This window comes from Neocloeon triangulifer, unplaced genomic scaffold, assembly GCF_031216515.1.
Source record: "Neocloeon triangulifer isolate White Clay Creek 2 clone unplaced genomic scaffold, ASM3121651v1 ptg000011l, whole genome shotgun sequence".
In the NCBI taxonomy this organism is placed as follows: domain Eukaryota; kingdom Metazoa; phylum Arthropoda; class Insecta; order Ephemeroptera; family Baetidae; genus Neocloeon; species Neocloeon triangulifer.
In genome coordinates this window covers 3858176-3873908 of record NW_026775553.1, presented here as the reverse complement: position 1 = coordinate 3873908, position 15733 = coordinate 3858176, and the positions used below count along the sequence as shown (strand labels likewise).

Here is a 15733-nt window from a genome sequence, read left to right as displayed (position 1 = left end):
AAGTCTCCATCTCGCTCATTCGTCGACTGGGATGTTGGTTTAGCGCGCGCACTAAAAGCAAATATCAGAGAGGAAAAAGCGGCAGGCTCGGCTGCTCTCGCTCGGCCCAAGATTTATTTTAGAACGTGCAAAAGATGACTGTCGGCCGACGTGAAAAACGTTTCATCACACAAGAGAGAAAGCGTGGCTAGAACCCTTTCGGCTTTTTATCTTTTTAGCATGTGTGGATTTTGAAATTTTTCCACCTTTCCGAGCGTGGCGGCTCGGTTTGCTTGGAAACGAATGAAAAGCAAACGCCCCGGGAATCGCACTTTCTGCAAGCACATGCACGGGTCAAAGCTTTCAAAAGCTCCGCCAAGATCCCTCAGGCTGCGGCTGTTCTTATTTCCTTATTTATTGTTTCAATTGCGTGTAGGTTGAATGTGCATATAAAATAAAAATAAATCTAATTCAAACTTTCGTTGTCAACACAATGTAAAATTGATTGTGTTTTTGTATGTTCAGGTGCGGTTATAAATATTTTATATTGCCAATTAACCTTCATTTTCATGATGAAATTAAAAATGTGAATTCTCATTATTAAAGACTCCAATAAAACCTGCATTAATTAATAATAAAACCCAAAAGTGGATATATTAAATGGATAAAAAAATCTAAATGAATTTTAAAAATTTATCAAGGACGGGGAAAAATAGAACTAATTTTAATGAATTAAAAATAACTTTTATTTTAAGCTTTTTAAAAATTATTTAATATTTATTTTTAAATATTTTAAATAATTTTATTTGAATTATTCACAGCACTTTTGAAGTTTGCAAATGTTGATGTCTATTTTGATTCCAATTTAATTGAGGTGATATGAACTTACTTTGGTGAAAATTTTATATATTTTTATCATGCTAAGTTTGAGGATGAAATTATTTTAGAAAATTTCCATAATACAAAAATGTTCAACAATTCATTTCGCCTTATACATTCAATTGTTCTTATGAAGTCTCCGTGAAATTCGCATCTACAAAAAAATGCTGACGCTAAGAAAAATTATCACAACAATTAATTCCAGGCTGTTTTTTTTATCAGGGGAAAAGTGTCACTACTGTAAACCTTTTATTTGCGTGTTTTCTCAACCGTGCAATAATCTGTTCACGAATTTTGAACCACCCTAGGGTCGTTTGTTTATACGGCAATGGGTGGTGATTCAAAGAGCATAACTCCCAATCTAGTACTCGAGCGGACGACACCAAGAAGTCTCATTTGGCATGAAAGCAGCTCGTCTTTCTGATGCAATACGATAAACTATCAGGGGGCTGGATTTGTTTTGTTGTGTCGGACGAGGGCAGACGCCAAATTGAATCGTGTGGAAACCAAGTTAGTTTAATATAGAAAGGAGGAAAGCTCCCCACTGGGCACGGCTGCTGCTTTCATGATACACATTCGAGAATAATGGCGGGCGTGTTAACGTTATGGCGTGGCGTCATGCAAACTCGTGTGTGAAACGCACCCCTAAAAACAGTGGAAAAAACTCTTACTTAGTTAGTCGAGTTTGGAAAACTCGAAACAATTTTCACCTTTTTATTAACAATTTTGAAGAGCAAGTTGTGAATTACACACAATTAATTACGAAAATCGATGTTTGTAAATTTCAATTTTAATTAAATTCCGTTACCCGGCCCAAGTGCAGACAGACCAAACAACCCCCGCACATGCATGGCGTGGTTTTGCACACTACGACGTAGGATGTGGGTGTGTGCGATGCGCGTGTGGCTTACATCATGGAAAACCGCGCTGCACTACTATACTCGTCGTGCCACTGTTCAATTTCATTTCATTACCGAGCACCTGCTTGATTTATTTGTAGACTGCAGCAGCCACCCTCACTCCAGCTGGTGCTCACAGCCCTCGTGCAGGAACGCTTTTCAATGTTTTACATGACAAGTGGATAAAAAGCTTCCTAACAGAAACAATTTTAAATAAATATTTATCTTGCATTGATTAACTTTCATAAATTTCAGGACTCACATTTTGATAATTGGCTTAATTTATTTTAAAAATATTCTAATTTTGATATTTGATGAAAACATGAAAAGAATAATGAATTGTGTACTATAAGAATAAAAAGTTAATTTTTAAAATTAACTTTTATATCTTTTTATATATTTTTATCACCTTTTTTTATTGATTATATTTAAATAATTTTTTTAAGTTTCGGTATAATTTTTACTTGTTTTTTTTTTACAAGTTCATTTTTTCTTAATTTATATTTCTTAAAATCATTTTTTAACCAACAAACAAATGCCAAAAAATTATATATTTTACAGCCACAATAAGCTACAACATGAATTTAATAAGATTAATATTTTTGTTCCTTCGTGTTTTTCCTCATGTTTATTTCAACGAAATGCATTCATATTAGCATACTCAATTTATAATTTTTGATTGGCACCTATTTTGAGCAACTGCAAGCATGCATGGCTACGAAATGAATTTATCTGTTGCTAATTTCTGTTTAGCTCTGCCTATCAGAAAATTATTTTCTATCTCCTTTGTAAAATTAAAACTTTGAAATAATTTTGTCCCTCTCACCAAAAGCAGGCTAAATTTTTGTGCAAACCTTTAGAAACTCTTAAAAAAAATTATACAAATGATTTTAATTATTATTACTATACACATAATATATTAAAAGCGTTTCTTACGAGGAACTGTGTAAATTTCTAATATTTTTTTTTATGTTCGTCGTCATTTTGACTGACTGTCCTTCCAATCAATAACTTTTACCGGAGCTCATTTCGTCCGACCATAACGAAGACGCTTTCAATTTTTTTTGCGCCGATTGCAAACATTGAACGTGCAGACGGACAAAAAAGCAAATTCATTTTGCGACAAAACGCCTCATTAGCGGAACAGAAGGTCCCTGGAGCGAAGTCGGTGGCGACAGACGAGACTCATTTCGCACAAGTGGCCAGAGACAGACTCTTTCATTTGAGAGGAGATGAAATGAAGCGAGTCGTAAAACGCTCTCTATAATTCCGAAACCATGTCTCGCCGAAACATCATATTTACGTTCTTGTGACAGGCGCTATTTGTTTAATTAACTGCTGTGCCGAGTGAGAGTGAAAATACGTTGGCAAAGAAAGCGAGCGAGCTTCATTTACTTTTATTAAGTTTCGCGCACTCGGTTGTAAAAAGTAAGTGTTTTCGCTGGCTCTGCCTTATCGCCACGTCGAGTGCTAATACCGTCGGCCTGCCTGCGCACGACCGGGCATTAAGTCAATCGGGAAAGTGGTGCCGCTCGCAATGATTTCATTCCACGGCTGTTTTAGCAGCAAAAGGCGAGGCCCTTAATGATGCAAGTTGCAGCCTGAAAGTAGATTGGCAACGTCATTAGACTCCGGCTAGACTTTTTAGATCGCAGGCGTTGATTAGCAAAAGAAAAGAGAAGGCGAAGTGTTTTTCCCCCGCCGAACGAAAACGTGGCGATTCGCGTAATTAGCCTTGATAAAGAGCTCAGAGGCAATCAGGTTTCAATCAGCAAAAGTCATTCAATTTCATACAAACTAAGAGTCCATTAGTTGATAAAACATTTTACCAACTTCATTACTGAAAAAGAAAAAGAAACGTATTTTACAAAAAGGACATGATTTTACAAGATATAAATAAATAAATAATTTAGGTCTTTAAAATTATCATCATTGCGTGAGGCAAAAAATGTATGTATGTTGATTTATTAACTGCGGCAGGCGTGCTAATATTTAATCTTAAAAAAAATGCAAAATTTTAATTATTATCCAAGATATTCTCTACAGTATCATATATGATACATATGATAGAAATATTATTTAAGAATATAAATTAAAAATCTTAAATTTGTTGTGATTTTGTGCAGATTAAAGTTTTAGGAGAAATACTTTGTTAAAAACATTTATTTTTGCTTTCCAGAATGCTCTGGAAAAAAATGATTTTTTACGTTCGGATCAAACATCCTCAATGCATTTTTCAACACCATTAAAATGAATTTCATGACAGCTATTTTGCGAGATAATTTAAGATCCAGTTCGCCAAATCACTACCACCTTAAACAAACTTCTCTTTTAAAGCGCTTTTATTGCGCCACTTATCCTGAGAGAAATCTTTCATTCTTTCTTTATTTCTGCTCTCACGCCGTCAATATTTCGCTTGGGTAAGAAAAATTTTATGTCCCTCTCTCGCCGAGCACAATTTATGAACTCGGCGCGAGAGCCGCGCAATAAATTTCCTTTTCTTCCGGATTAAAAGCACTCGTGAGTACATTGAGCAAAAGTTTATCTCGCAGCGACAGCCTTTGTGTGCATCCCACTCTAAATCATCTCGGCGCGTATATTAACGGTGGGCATTACAAGACGTGCTGCCGATTCATTGCCGGCGATAAGATAAAAGTAATCGGGGCTGCGTATCTGATGCAGGGGCGCTGACATTACTCGCGCGGCCGCACCTATCGTGACCCGGTCGCGTTTCGTCGGCGCACACCTCGCGTGCGGGTCTCTTTTTGTCCCCCCAGCAGTCAAGTCGAAAGAAAGTATCGCGCGCACGAGTTTAAGACTGGCCGAAGGAGGTGTTAATGTAATAAATGCGTCGACTTTTCTCAAAAGTTACAATAAATTAATGTCAACTCGTGCAAAAACCGCAATGATAAAAATCACTCTAGTGGGAATTTTTTAATTCAATTTTTTATTCCCTCGTAAATATTTCATGAATTTCTTTTGGTAATTTATCCCTCTTCCGCCGCATTGATTGCTAGCGCAGTGCAATAAAAGCTAGAGAGGGTTGATGCACAATTATCAGCCGGCAATCTGGCTCCCTCGGGTCGTCGGACGAATTCCTCCTGATATCTGATGAAATCCAGCGCCAAGTTGGAGTAGAGATGTGATTGCTCGCTTTGAGGAGACAGGGGCGGTTTTGTCTCGGCGTTCTTTTGTCGCAATTTCGATTAGATATCTCCCCACGTGGGCCGTTTGCACTTGAAGTAGCAGGGCTTCCATTATTGCCCCCGGAATTAAAGTCCCTGAAGGGCTTTTCGGATCTCAGCTAATTGGGGAATTGCAAGTAGTTTGAATTTCGTCAAGAAAAAAACAGGTAGTTTCTTCCGTTTTCATGAAGATGTATAAAAAATAAGAAAAAAACTTCACTTTTTAGTTTAATAGAAACTTTTATTTCACTTCAGGAGCAATATTAAGAAAATCGCAAGAAAATATTTAATAATGTCGCGTATTACAAATAATTTTTGTATCGTTATTGGCAATATTAACTATATTTTTGCAATTTTTTAACACTAACCGTCTTTTCAATTAAACCAATTTTTTAATCTGGCATACTGAGCAGTTCAATTCTTTTTCTAGGTGCTTTTCAAACAGATTTAATAAATACAAAATATATGCCCTTTAGATTATACTATTATGTAAATTATTTTTTGTTGCTGAATTTTCAAAATATAAGATTGAAATTTTTTACTTTGTATACAATTTCTTATCATTTTTTTGCATAATATCAGGGAAAATTCAATTTAGCTCAACTTTGACTGCAGGGTATGAAAATTTATGACTCAAGTCCTCAAAATTTTTTATGTAATCCATAAATATTCTTCTATTTATGACCGAAATCGCGAGTGCTCGATATAAAAACAAGAAGAAAGTCAGTGCCGCCGTTAAAGGCAATGAGCACGATGAGTGCGCTCCTTATTGCTCTTAAGCGAGCAGCAGATTTTATTGCCCAAATAATAGAGTCGTTAAATTTCCAACATTGGTTGCCATTAAATATAAATTTATTACCTTCAATAAAAGTAGTGTATGCGCGCGTCTCGAAGTAAAAATATTATATTGCGAAACTCATCTGCATGGAGAAAAGCGTACATTCCATATTGCAAAGGGTGAATCCGAGAAGTGAATCACTCACTTGCAGACAGAGCTGCTCGTTTGTCACAACGGTTGCATAATATCTAGCGTCTGCGGGCAATGTTGCTTTATTGCACGGTTATCAAGGCGAAACTTAATTCCAAAGCTCTCGTGAGAGAGGCACACGATAAAGTACATGTGCTACACACACCAGGTATAAAGTGCATGTTCGCCTAATAAAAAGGGTCGCGTGATTAAACAATATCCTCGTGTGTGTCGCTGGCTTGTTGTTCGCGGTATGTCAGCAGCGGCGGTCCCCTGCGTGATGTATCGCTTCCGTCAGAGGTCACTGCAGGTCAAACCGACTTGATTCCCACCGACAGACCCCAATTCCAAAATTCTCGGCCGGTGATGGACGAGGACGCAGGCAGGGCCGCTGAAAAAGTGACAAGGACGAAAACGTGCAGCCATTCCCAAGCAAGAAAAAAATTGTAGACAGTGAAGAATAATATGTCATGAAAACAAAATATCAGATAAATTTAAGCCACAGGTGCAAAAAATAGGAAAAGGGGTCAAAGAAAAGTTTAAAGTTAAACTTAAATTTACCTTAATTAAGTAATGGTAATTATAATCCATTTAGTTAAAATTCAAAGTATGGACTGGGCACTATGGTTTTATATTCAAATGGCAAGTTCGCTTTTTGAAATAGATATTAATTAAAAGTGAAATTTGAACATAATGAAAAATATGAATTTGGCCTTGCCCTGAATGTGAGTTTGAAGTCTGTCAAAATATTTATTTTCAATCAATTTAAAGATTTATTTTTAAATTCTGCTAATTTTCATTCATACTTTTTTTTACCGCACTGTTCTTCATCAATTTGTATCAAAATGAAGTTTTGTCCTTTTTCAGGTTACATTATTACATTTTTCAAACGAAGCTCACATTTCATAAATTACACGTCTGCGCGTATAAATTCCCAGACATTTCTTTTGCCCTGCATGTAAGTGAGCGAACACACGAAACTGCTTGGCCGCTCTTTGTCTCGAATAAGAGGAAATTGATTCTCTGCGGGATTATTTACACGATATCACGTATTCATGGAAGAGAGTCTTTTGGAAAGTAAAATATAGAGCAATTCTCCGCCGTTTTATAGCACTTGCTGTGTGTGTGGTGAAATTTATTACTGGGCTCGTGGTCGAATCCAAAGCACCGTGGAGCCTAAAACACATCCAAGTATCATTTAAAACTTGTTTGCCCGCTTCACGTGTGAGTTATTTACGCCTTTTCTTTTCCTCCGACTGCAATAAAATCTTGAAAAGTCTTCAGGATTTGTGGCTGTTGAGATAACATAGGTTCTATTTCATTCATAAAATTTCCTTATTTAATAATTTATTTTAACTCACTTGAACATATTATTATATTGAAACTAAATTATTCAGTATATGTCTGGAGTGTAATTTTCAATATCCTTATCCCAGAGGTGGTTCGATCTAATGATAGTCAGTTCCAATTTATATTAATGGCTGGAAAGAAGGGATAGTGGAAAATCTAATTCTCGACAGACCGCGATTGTGTGTCGACTCGAGGCAGCAAAACACGCATGGCAGCGAGATCAAATATTGATCTGGAGCGGCGTGCAGCAAACCCACCCAACAACTCGGCGTGCATTCGGCATAAATATTAGATTTTCAATTACCGAAGCCGGAGTGCACCTTGACATCAAGCATTCATGAACTGCGAAACAAATGGTGTTTGTTTTCTTCAAAATTTTCATAAAATAAATGAGCATTTGGACGAGGGAGGGGATTTGGACGCCGACACCGTTTGCACGTGTGGATTATCAATGTATCTGCCGGCGCCACTCACGAGGATGCATGCAAATTGAATTAGAGCGGCCGTCTGCTGCCGCCGCCGCCGAGCACCAACGCCTGAACAAACATTCGTTATTATTACAATTCGGATTCCGCCCCGTTGTGCTCTTGCGATATCTCTGCTGCACATATTCTCCGCGTGTCCGCACGTCAGACTGACTCGGCTGCACGACGTTCTGTGCGATCAATTTTTCAATTCACATCTAGACACTCTCTGCGATTCTCATTATCTGAAAGGTTTATTTCCAGCTTCTGCCTATCTTTAATTCATTCAATCCGATACGAAATTCAATTAGGACAAAACGAAATTTGATATGCCTCACGCTATTCAATTTAAACTGGAACGAAAGTTTGAGTATACAATTTTAATGAATTATTTTGAGCGTAATAAATCTAAAATTACATTAACTTTTATTTTAAAATTGTTTTTAGATAATTATTATAAGTTTTAAATAATGTGTAATTATAATTTTGATTGGTTACAAGAGAGAAAATTACATCAAAGAATTTATATTTTTTTTCCTGCGTTGTGAACATCAAAATTTAGAATTATTAATAAAATAAAATCATATTTATAAGCAATAATCTTGCCCCTCTATATTATTGCCAAAATAATATTTACATGAAAAAGGAAGAGGGATTATAAAAATAAGAAGAATTTAACATTTTGTAAACAATCAATAAAGCGCTAATCTCATCATATTTTGATACGAATTTTAACTGCAGAAAAGAATATGAGCTAAAGTTTGGTCAATTTTGGACTATAATGATTTATGTGCAATTTTATTCTTTTACTATATCCTATTTTTTTTCTTGCACCAAAATCACATTGAGTATTATCATTATTATGGTTCCACGCAGATTATAATTGTAGTAAAATGATTAGATTTATCTCATTTATTCAATTTTTTGGGTCAAAGCTACCTTTTTCCTTCTAACAAGGCGCATCTCTTTCAGAGCATAATACGTTTCCCCCTTGAGTGCCGCGTTTAGTTAACTCGCCGTTACCGTTTATTTCAGGCAAAACGATAACGAGCAGGAAAGTGGGCCGCTCGGCTTCAGTTTTCCTCTTAATAATTCTGCTGATAGAATTAAATGTCAGGTAAGCGGCCAATTACGCCGGAAAGGGACTCTCTCATTCTTTTTTTGTATAAAACAAACGCTTCTCCCCCGCATTCTCTCTTCTCGTTTTAATGCAATTCGTGGCTAATGAAACGTAATTAATTATACTTTTTATGTGTAGCCGCCGCTGATACCAGGGCGATAACACCGCGCGGTCGGGGGTCGCAGTGGCGCCGTGAATTACGTGATATTGAATCGTTTCACGTTGAATGGGTGTGTGTGGGCTGCACTGCCAGAGTAAACGACGCCGCTTTTATTTTCATATATTTACATTTTGAGCGAACACGAACGTTGATAATAGAAACCCGAGCAGCGTTAAACGCACAACGAACGTGCATCGGTCGCCCTTGTTAATAACGGTCTCGTTGTTATTCCTGCCATAGATCGAGCGAGACAAAGCGCTGGTTTCGATACGCTGCTTAAAGTTAGAAAAAAAATGTTTCCTGTAACTCACGAGAAAATCAAAGAATTCATGAATTTCAATTGAATATTATTTTAAACTGCGTGCTGGTAATAATTACTCTTGAAGTTTTGAGATAGGGAAAGTTCAATTATTTTAAAATGTATACTGACCAAAATCAGTGGAGAAAAAAAAATAGATTAAATTACATCAGTTTCAATTTCAAAGCAAAAAGTAATAATAGCGAGTCAAATCTTTCACCCACAATGCTTTGATTTGGAGTTCAAAGAGTCGATTTCTCTTGAAATTTTAATTGGGTTCCTCTTTAAAAGGAAACTTTCTATAGAAAATCCTTATTTTATTAGGAGAACCTAAAATGTAAAATTTGCAAATGCTCAATTTTTCAATGAAATGAAATGTGAGAAATTAACAAATAAAAACTAGCTTTTTATATTTTAACAGCGCTTGATTAATATTTTTGTCCCTTTTCCAGCTCCCTATCAGTTAAAGTACTGCACAACCTAATTTCCTCTCTGTACTACTTGCGCTAATTCCACACCCTACGGTCATAAATTACTCGCCAGCAAAAAGATAATGCGGCATTAAGTCGGCCAATAATTTAAAGACAACGCTGCTGGGTGTAACAGCGCCAGATTTATTATTGTGTCATCCGTCGCGCGCGGCTTTGCAAAGTGCAATAAAATAATATACACACCGCAGCTCGGCAGAGATATGATGATAAAACGTGTCGAGTGGGAATTTATACTGGTCAGCCCGACAGGCTTTTTGCTTTCTCTCTTTGACTTTATGTTAATTACCTTTTTGATTTATACAATCGCGGGCAAAAACTGTGCGAGAGAAAAGGACGAGTGAGCGCACTTGCGGTTTTTCGCGTCTCTTAATTGAAAAGGGCTGCGGGGCACGGGGGCGTATCATAATTGAAATCCATCATCCCTTGTGACACAAAAGTCGTGGGGCCAAAAGAAGGGTGTCTAATTCCCTCCTCTGCTTTTGCAAAAAAGGGCCGGGCTTGAAAGTTTTTTATAACATTCGGACATGATGTAAAAAAATAAAAATTAAATTCTATTTTTGCCGGGAAAGTTTGTTGCTGAAATTTTTGACGTAAACAAAAAGGGGCCCGCAGGTGAACACGCACAGGATAATGGCAAAAAGCGCGAGGGACGGAAACACGAGAGTCATGTCACATTTTTCCACCTGCGGGCGTCTCGCAGCAAAAAAGCCGCAACTCCTCCCCAGGGCTTAATTAAACAATAACGCGCCGTGCGAGAGGAGAAAAAGGGCATAGGGGTCTGTCTGCCCACGACGATATTCACTGAAATTGAATCCGAGAGATGAATGAGTTTTTGTCGGATAATTTTTTGTCTGCCTCTATCTCAAGCGGACTAACAGGTGCGCGTGTTTGCAGCGTTATCACGGGGGGTGGACAGGCAGAGCCACGAAAACCACCCTCTCAGCGAAATGATCGCCATTAACTAATTAAGCGGTTGACGGCTGCCGCTGCTACGGTGATGGCCTCCCACACACCATACCCTGCTCACAGATAAACCTCGTTTAAAACAGTTTCTGCTGATTGCTGCAAAATTAAACCCATGAAAATGAAATGTTGAGCTAATCAAGTATGATATAGTAGTAATATCTGACATTTGTATAAAAATACAATAAATTTTATTAGTAATAAAAGATAAAACAATACAAATATAATGCAATAAAATAAGCTCTTTATTATTAATTTTTAAGTAGTGGTTATTTTACAAACTAAAACTACTAAATTTATGAAAATTTTATGTAAATAAAATATTAAACATATTCTTTTTGTTAATAACATTGATTTTATTTAGTAAAATTATTGAAGATATCAAAACTATACCTTTTCAAAATGTGTTCTGTTTATTTAAATAAGAAAAAGAGCTCATTATTTGAACATTTTATAAAATTTCAGATGTCAACTGGTCCAGAAGTGTTCCAATTATTGTGGTAGATAAAGTGACATTTGAAAGAATGACGTGGTGAGGTATATTTTGTGTGTCTACCAATGGCACCAATTCGAGTCCCATTTAGTGGTGGAAAATTCTTTTTGAAAATATGAGCCGTTCAGGTTTATTCTTTTTACTTCTAAATGCGACTGAAAACTGTAATCCTAGCGGATATTTAAATTTCATAGATTCGCCGTCTAAAACTTTTTTTGAATGTAATATTCACTTTTGTGAAAATCAATTTTACAATAACGACATAACCTGAAACACGTGAATCCAGTTTTTATCAAGTTTGCAATATCAATAAGAAATCTAAATAAAACGCATAATCTCTTCTCCGTTCGTCAGCGCAAATCAATCAGCTCAACGAAATGCTTGACCTACTTAATGCTTGCAAAAGCACTAATGGCGCCGTTCAAACTCATCAAACATCTTTGCCACAAATTTTACTTCGCGGCTATTTGTTTTGGAATTGCATTCTTGCTTTTTAAATGCACATGTGAGCATGGAGGCGATCGCGGCGGAATTGTGCAATCGCAGCAGATTAATTTGTAATTCAAACGTTTGCTGAGCGAATATGGAGCATTGTGAATCACTGACTGCAAATTGATTTGATTAATTCCGAGCACGCAACTATTCATATTTTGCGATCCAATGCGCGCAGTTTCCATCAATGATCCCTCGCAATAACACAATGCATATCGATGGGATCAAAAGAATAAATTATATTTCATGCACGTTTGAATTCTACAAACTCACCCATGCATTTGGATATCAAATAAAGTTTTTAGCGAGAAATGAATAAAATTATCAACGCTCACATATTAATTAGAACAAACCAGAACAAACTGTACTTCAATATTTAACACTTATAACTTCGTGTGAGAAATTACTTAATAATTACCTTTTTTAATTAAATCAATTTAAAAAAATCCCATGGTTGCAAATTAACATGGCCAAAAACGCAAATTTGGGAGCTTTTCAATTTATATTGTTGTTTCAATATCTCTATGGTCATGCTTTTTAAAGAGCAAATAAATTAAGACACTCGAACGTCTTCCTAAAATATAATGACTTAATTTATCATCTCATTTCAGGAAAGTGTAATAAAGTTTTGATCATTAAAACGTCAGGCCTATCTTTTAAGACTCAATTCGAGATAGACCAAAAGTTGAACGCCACACGCACGCGGCGAGGAAACCCCAAATCATCTCGAACAGCTCAATCGGCCAGCTGGTTATCCATACCGTGACCAGACGCACCCCTTTCGAACCAATTAAGCAAATGAAGTCGGTGCGCGTGCAGGCACCCAGACCAGGAAGCTGCTAAGTCTGCCGCCAAACAAATTGATCGCGAATAAAATGAGGGCGAACCGAAACCCCTCTATGACCAATTTGGAGGTTTCTCACCTTCAAATCAAAGGTTTTGGCTGATGCTGAAAATGTAGCTATAATACTATCTTAAAATGAAAATTTTTGGCAGTAATTTTAGATTTTTAGTTACGGAATGGAGAATTTTATATACTGATTGTGAGGATATAAAATAACTAAAATTGATTAATGAATAAATATATTATATGGTGAAAAATAATCATTTTTCCGATTTTTACAATCAGTTTTATACTATTACTTCTTCGAATTCAATTTTTTATTTTTCAAATTTAATACTTTTATTAAAATTAACCAATTTTTTAACTTCATACTAAACAATATTAGCTCTTTTAGAACAAATATTAACTATAATTTCATTTTTCCTTGTTTTAAATCTTTAAAATTAAATTATTTTATTTATTGGTCTTGAACCCAAACATTATTATGATTTTTTTTTGCAGTTTAAAGGAATAAACAAACCCTCAATTTATTCATTAAATATAATAATTTTTAATTAATAATGGATTTTTATCCAATAGTTATGTATTATGACCATATCTGTAATAATTTAAATAAATGTCTACCTGCAAATTTGACCGTGCTTTGCATTTGTTTCAGCTCCTGAGAAGCGCTTTGAGGTGTGGCACAGCCGCGGCCCTCGCGAAGGCCTCGTCAACGTGAGCTGTCTGGCCACGGGCGCCTTCCCCGAACCCAAGTTGTCACTCTACCCGGACAGGTGAGCGTATAATTAATTAATTAACTGCGGTGATTTCGAGGCAGCTTCCGCTTTGGGCGTCAAATCGCGCTCGAGGCCGGCACTGCACTTAAGTGTATTAACAATACATGGGGCGTAAGACGAGCCTTTGTGCGCCCGCCAGCCTATTAGGGCGGCCCTTTGTGCCAACCATTAGTCGTCCTTCTCTCACAGAGATGTGTGTTTGCAATTATTTAGAAATCTTAGTCTCCGCAACCGCGCACCTTTGTGATATTGTCGCTTTGATGCGGCCAAGGATTCAGCCGACGATGCTTTCAACTTTTGCAGGTTTATAATCCACAACCCTCCCTATGCCATAAGAAAAGTTTTTGCGGATTAAAAATGGACTTTCACCTTTTTGAGGCTTAAATGTGAATTCATTTAATTAATATCGGACGCGGGTCCATTACGAATGTCCCTAATTATGCTTTCCGCCTCAAGAACAGAACAAACTGCCTCTGCTGCTCCGCGCGCAGCACAAGTGCCTTTTGCCTCAAACAAGCCGGCCCGACTAATTACCAGATATCAAAGCGCCGGCGAGACCCACCCGCGGCCGCAGGGCTTTTTAATTCTCAAGCATTTTTGGCCATTTGCTCTGTGGCAAGGATTTCACAAATAATAATGAGAGAGAAATTTTGCGTGTATGTTCATGTCTCGCCGCAAGTCCTTTTCCTCTTTTTCGTTTTTGTGGAGAATACAAACAGCCGGTGCGGATCAAAGGAAAAGTTAAAAGTTTGTCAAACGGGACAATTTTAGAAAAATGTTCTGCTTTGGTGGTTTTAGAATTTTCTTGATTTTTCTCGCAGTGACAATAAATAAATTTGCATTCAAATTTTATTTAGTATTTAAAAAAATAAAAGATTGCAATTATGTCAATGATAAAGCAAAGCATGCCAGGGCAAAAATTCCCTAGGATTTTAAACAAATTGTATCAGAATTGATTTTAGATTATCTAAAACGGTAATTATTTATTTATATTCATTATAATTATGAAATTGTGAGTATAATGTAATAAGAATTTTGAATTAATTTTAGTATTTTAAGAAATTATTGACATATATAAATAAAACAAATAAAAGTTTTTTCTTGCATAGTTTAGTCACTAACTCTGAAGATGATATCATTTTTCCCTTTTAAATGGATTTTTTATTCAAAGATAATTAAATCTTTTATAGTAAATTTACATTCCCAGCCAAGATTTATGAAAAACGTTAATATACAGTATTATTGTAAATTTTGGATTTCGTCGTCTTCAAATATTATTATTAGTTTTTAAAACATCAAAATGTTGATAAATATTCCCAAAATTTCATTTCATCAACATTTGTAAATTTTTTGCTAATTGAAATTCCTTGATTTTTCTTATAATTAATAATATCGACAATGCGCAAAAACTCCATAACAAGCAGATGGAGCTGTGCGTACATGTTTTGTATTAATCACATCAAACGCCCAAGGGCTTGTTAAAGCAACTCCTCTGTGTTTGTCATGTGTGTGAGCAAACATAATTTGCGAGAGGCGTAATATGTAAAAGTAAAGGATAAGTTAATTCCAAACACTGAGAGACCAATATGTGCTTCGGCAGCACAAATTTTGCACGCTACCTTTAGCAAAACGCAAAACGGAGAGAGCGAGCTGAAGGCCTCAAAAGCATATCCAAGCTTTGTCCCGGCCGAACAGGCTTATCGTGTGCGCGGCCAGAACAAAACCCGCTCCAACACAAATAACTCAGAGGCAATCGTGCTCTCTATTAATAATTCCAAATATATATAATCGGGAGCTGCTGCGCGAATCACTTGATGTGTTGCGTCGTCTCTCTGCCTCTTTCCCATAACATCGCATCCGTGCGGTTCATAGACGCGGCGCCGTGTTTCGCTTTATGTGTGCACATAAAGCCCTGATGTGTGCTCTCTCGCGTGCATGCATGCCTGCCTCCGACTAAATGTCACTGTAATGTCAACTTGATGCTGCAATATCCCCGGGCCAAATATTACAAAGTAACATTTTCCAGCGGCGGCGAGGCGCATTTTTTGCATATTTAAGGTCACGGCCCGTGTTTCGCCTAGATTAACACTTTATTTCTGTGTCAGCTACAAAAGGGTCGTGCGAAATGTAAAAAAAAAGGAAATAAAAAAAGTCGTGTTACGTCGCGGAAATGGAGATGTGGGTACTACAAGTTGTTCATAAACTGAGCTGTCAAAATACTTTTGTACACATTCTTGTCCATGATCAAGTGCTGTTCCAATACAAATACCCGTTCTTTAAGAATTGTATCCTAGTTAAACTACTAAAATTTTGTCATTTTGAACGATGGAGAAAACTGAACAAATGTTTGGGGGTAAATTGGAAGAGAAA

General features: G+C 36.6%; 1 protein-coding gene across 1 annotated transcript in view; it reads left to right on the top strand.

Annotated features, from left to right (window-relative positions):
* LOC132196037 (uncharacterized) overlaps nt 1-15733 on the top strand; it is a 191130-nt gene that overhangs the window by 61305 nt on the left and 114092 nt on the right. Inside the window, exon 4 of the mRNA XM_059618419.1 lies at nt 13243-13360. Within this exon, the coding sequence (XP_059474402.1) occupies nt 13243-13360 (118 nt within the window). The remainder of the gene's footprint in view (nt 1-13242; nt 13361-15733) is intronic.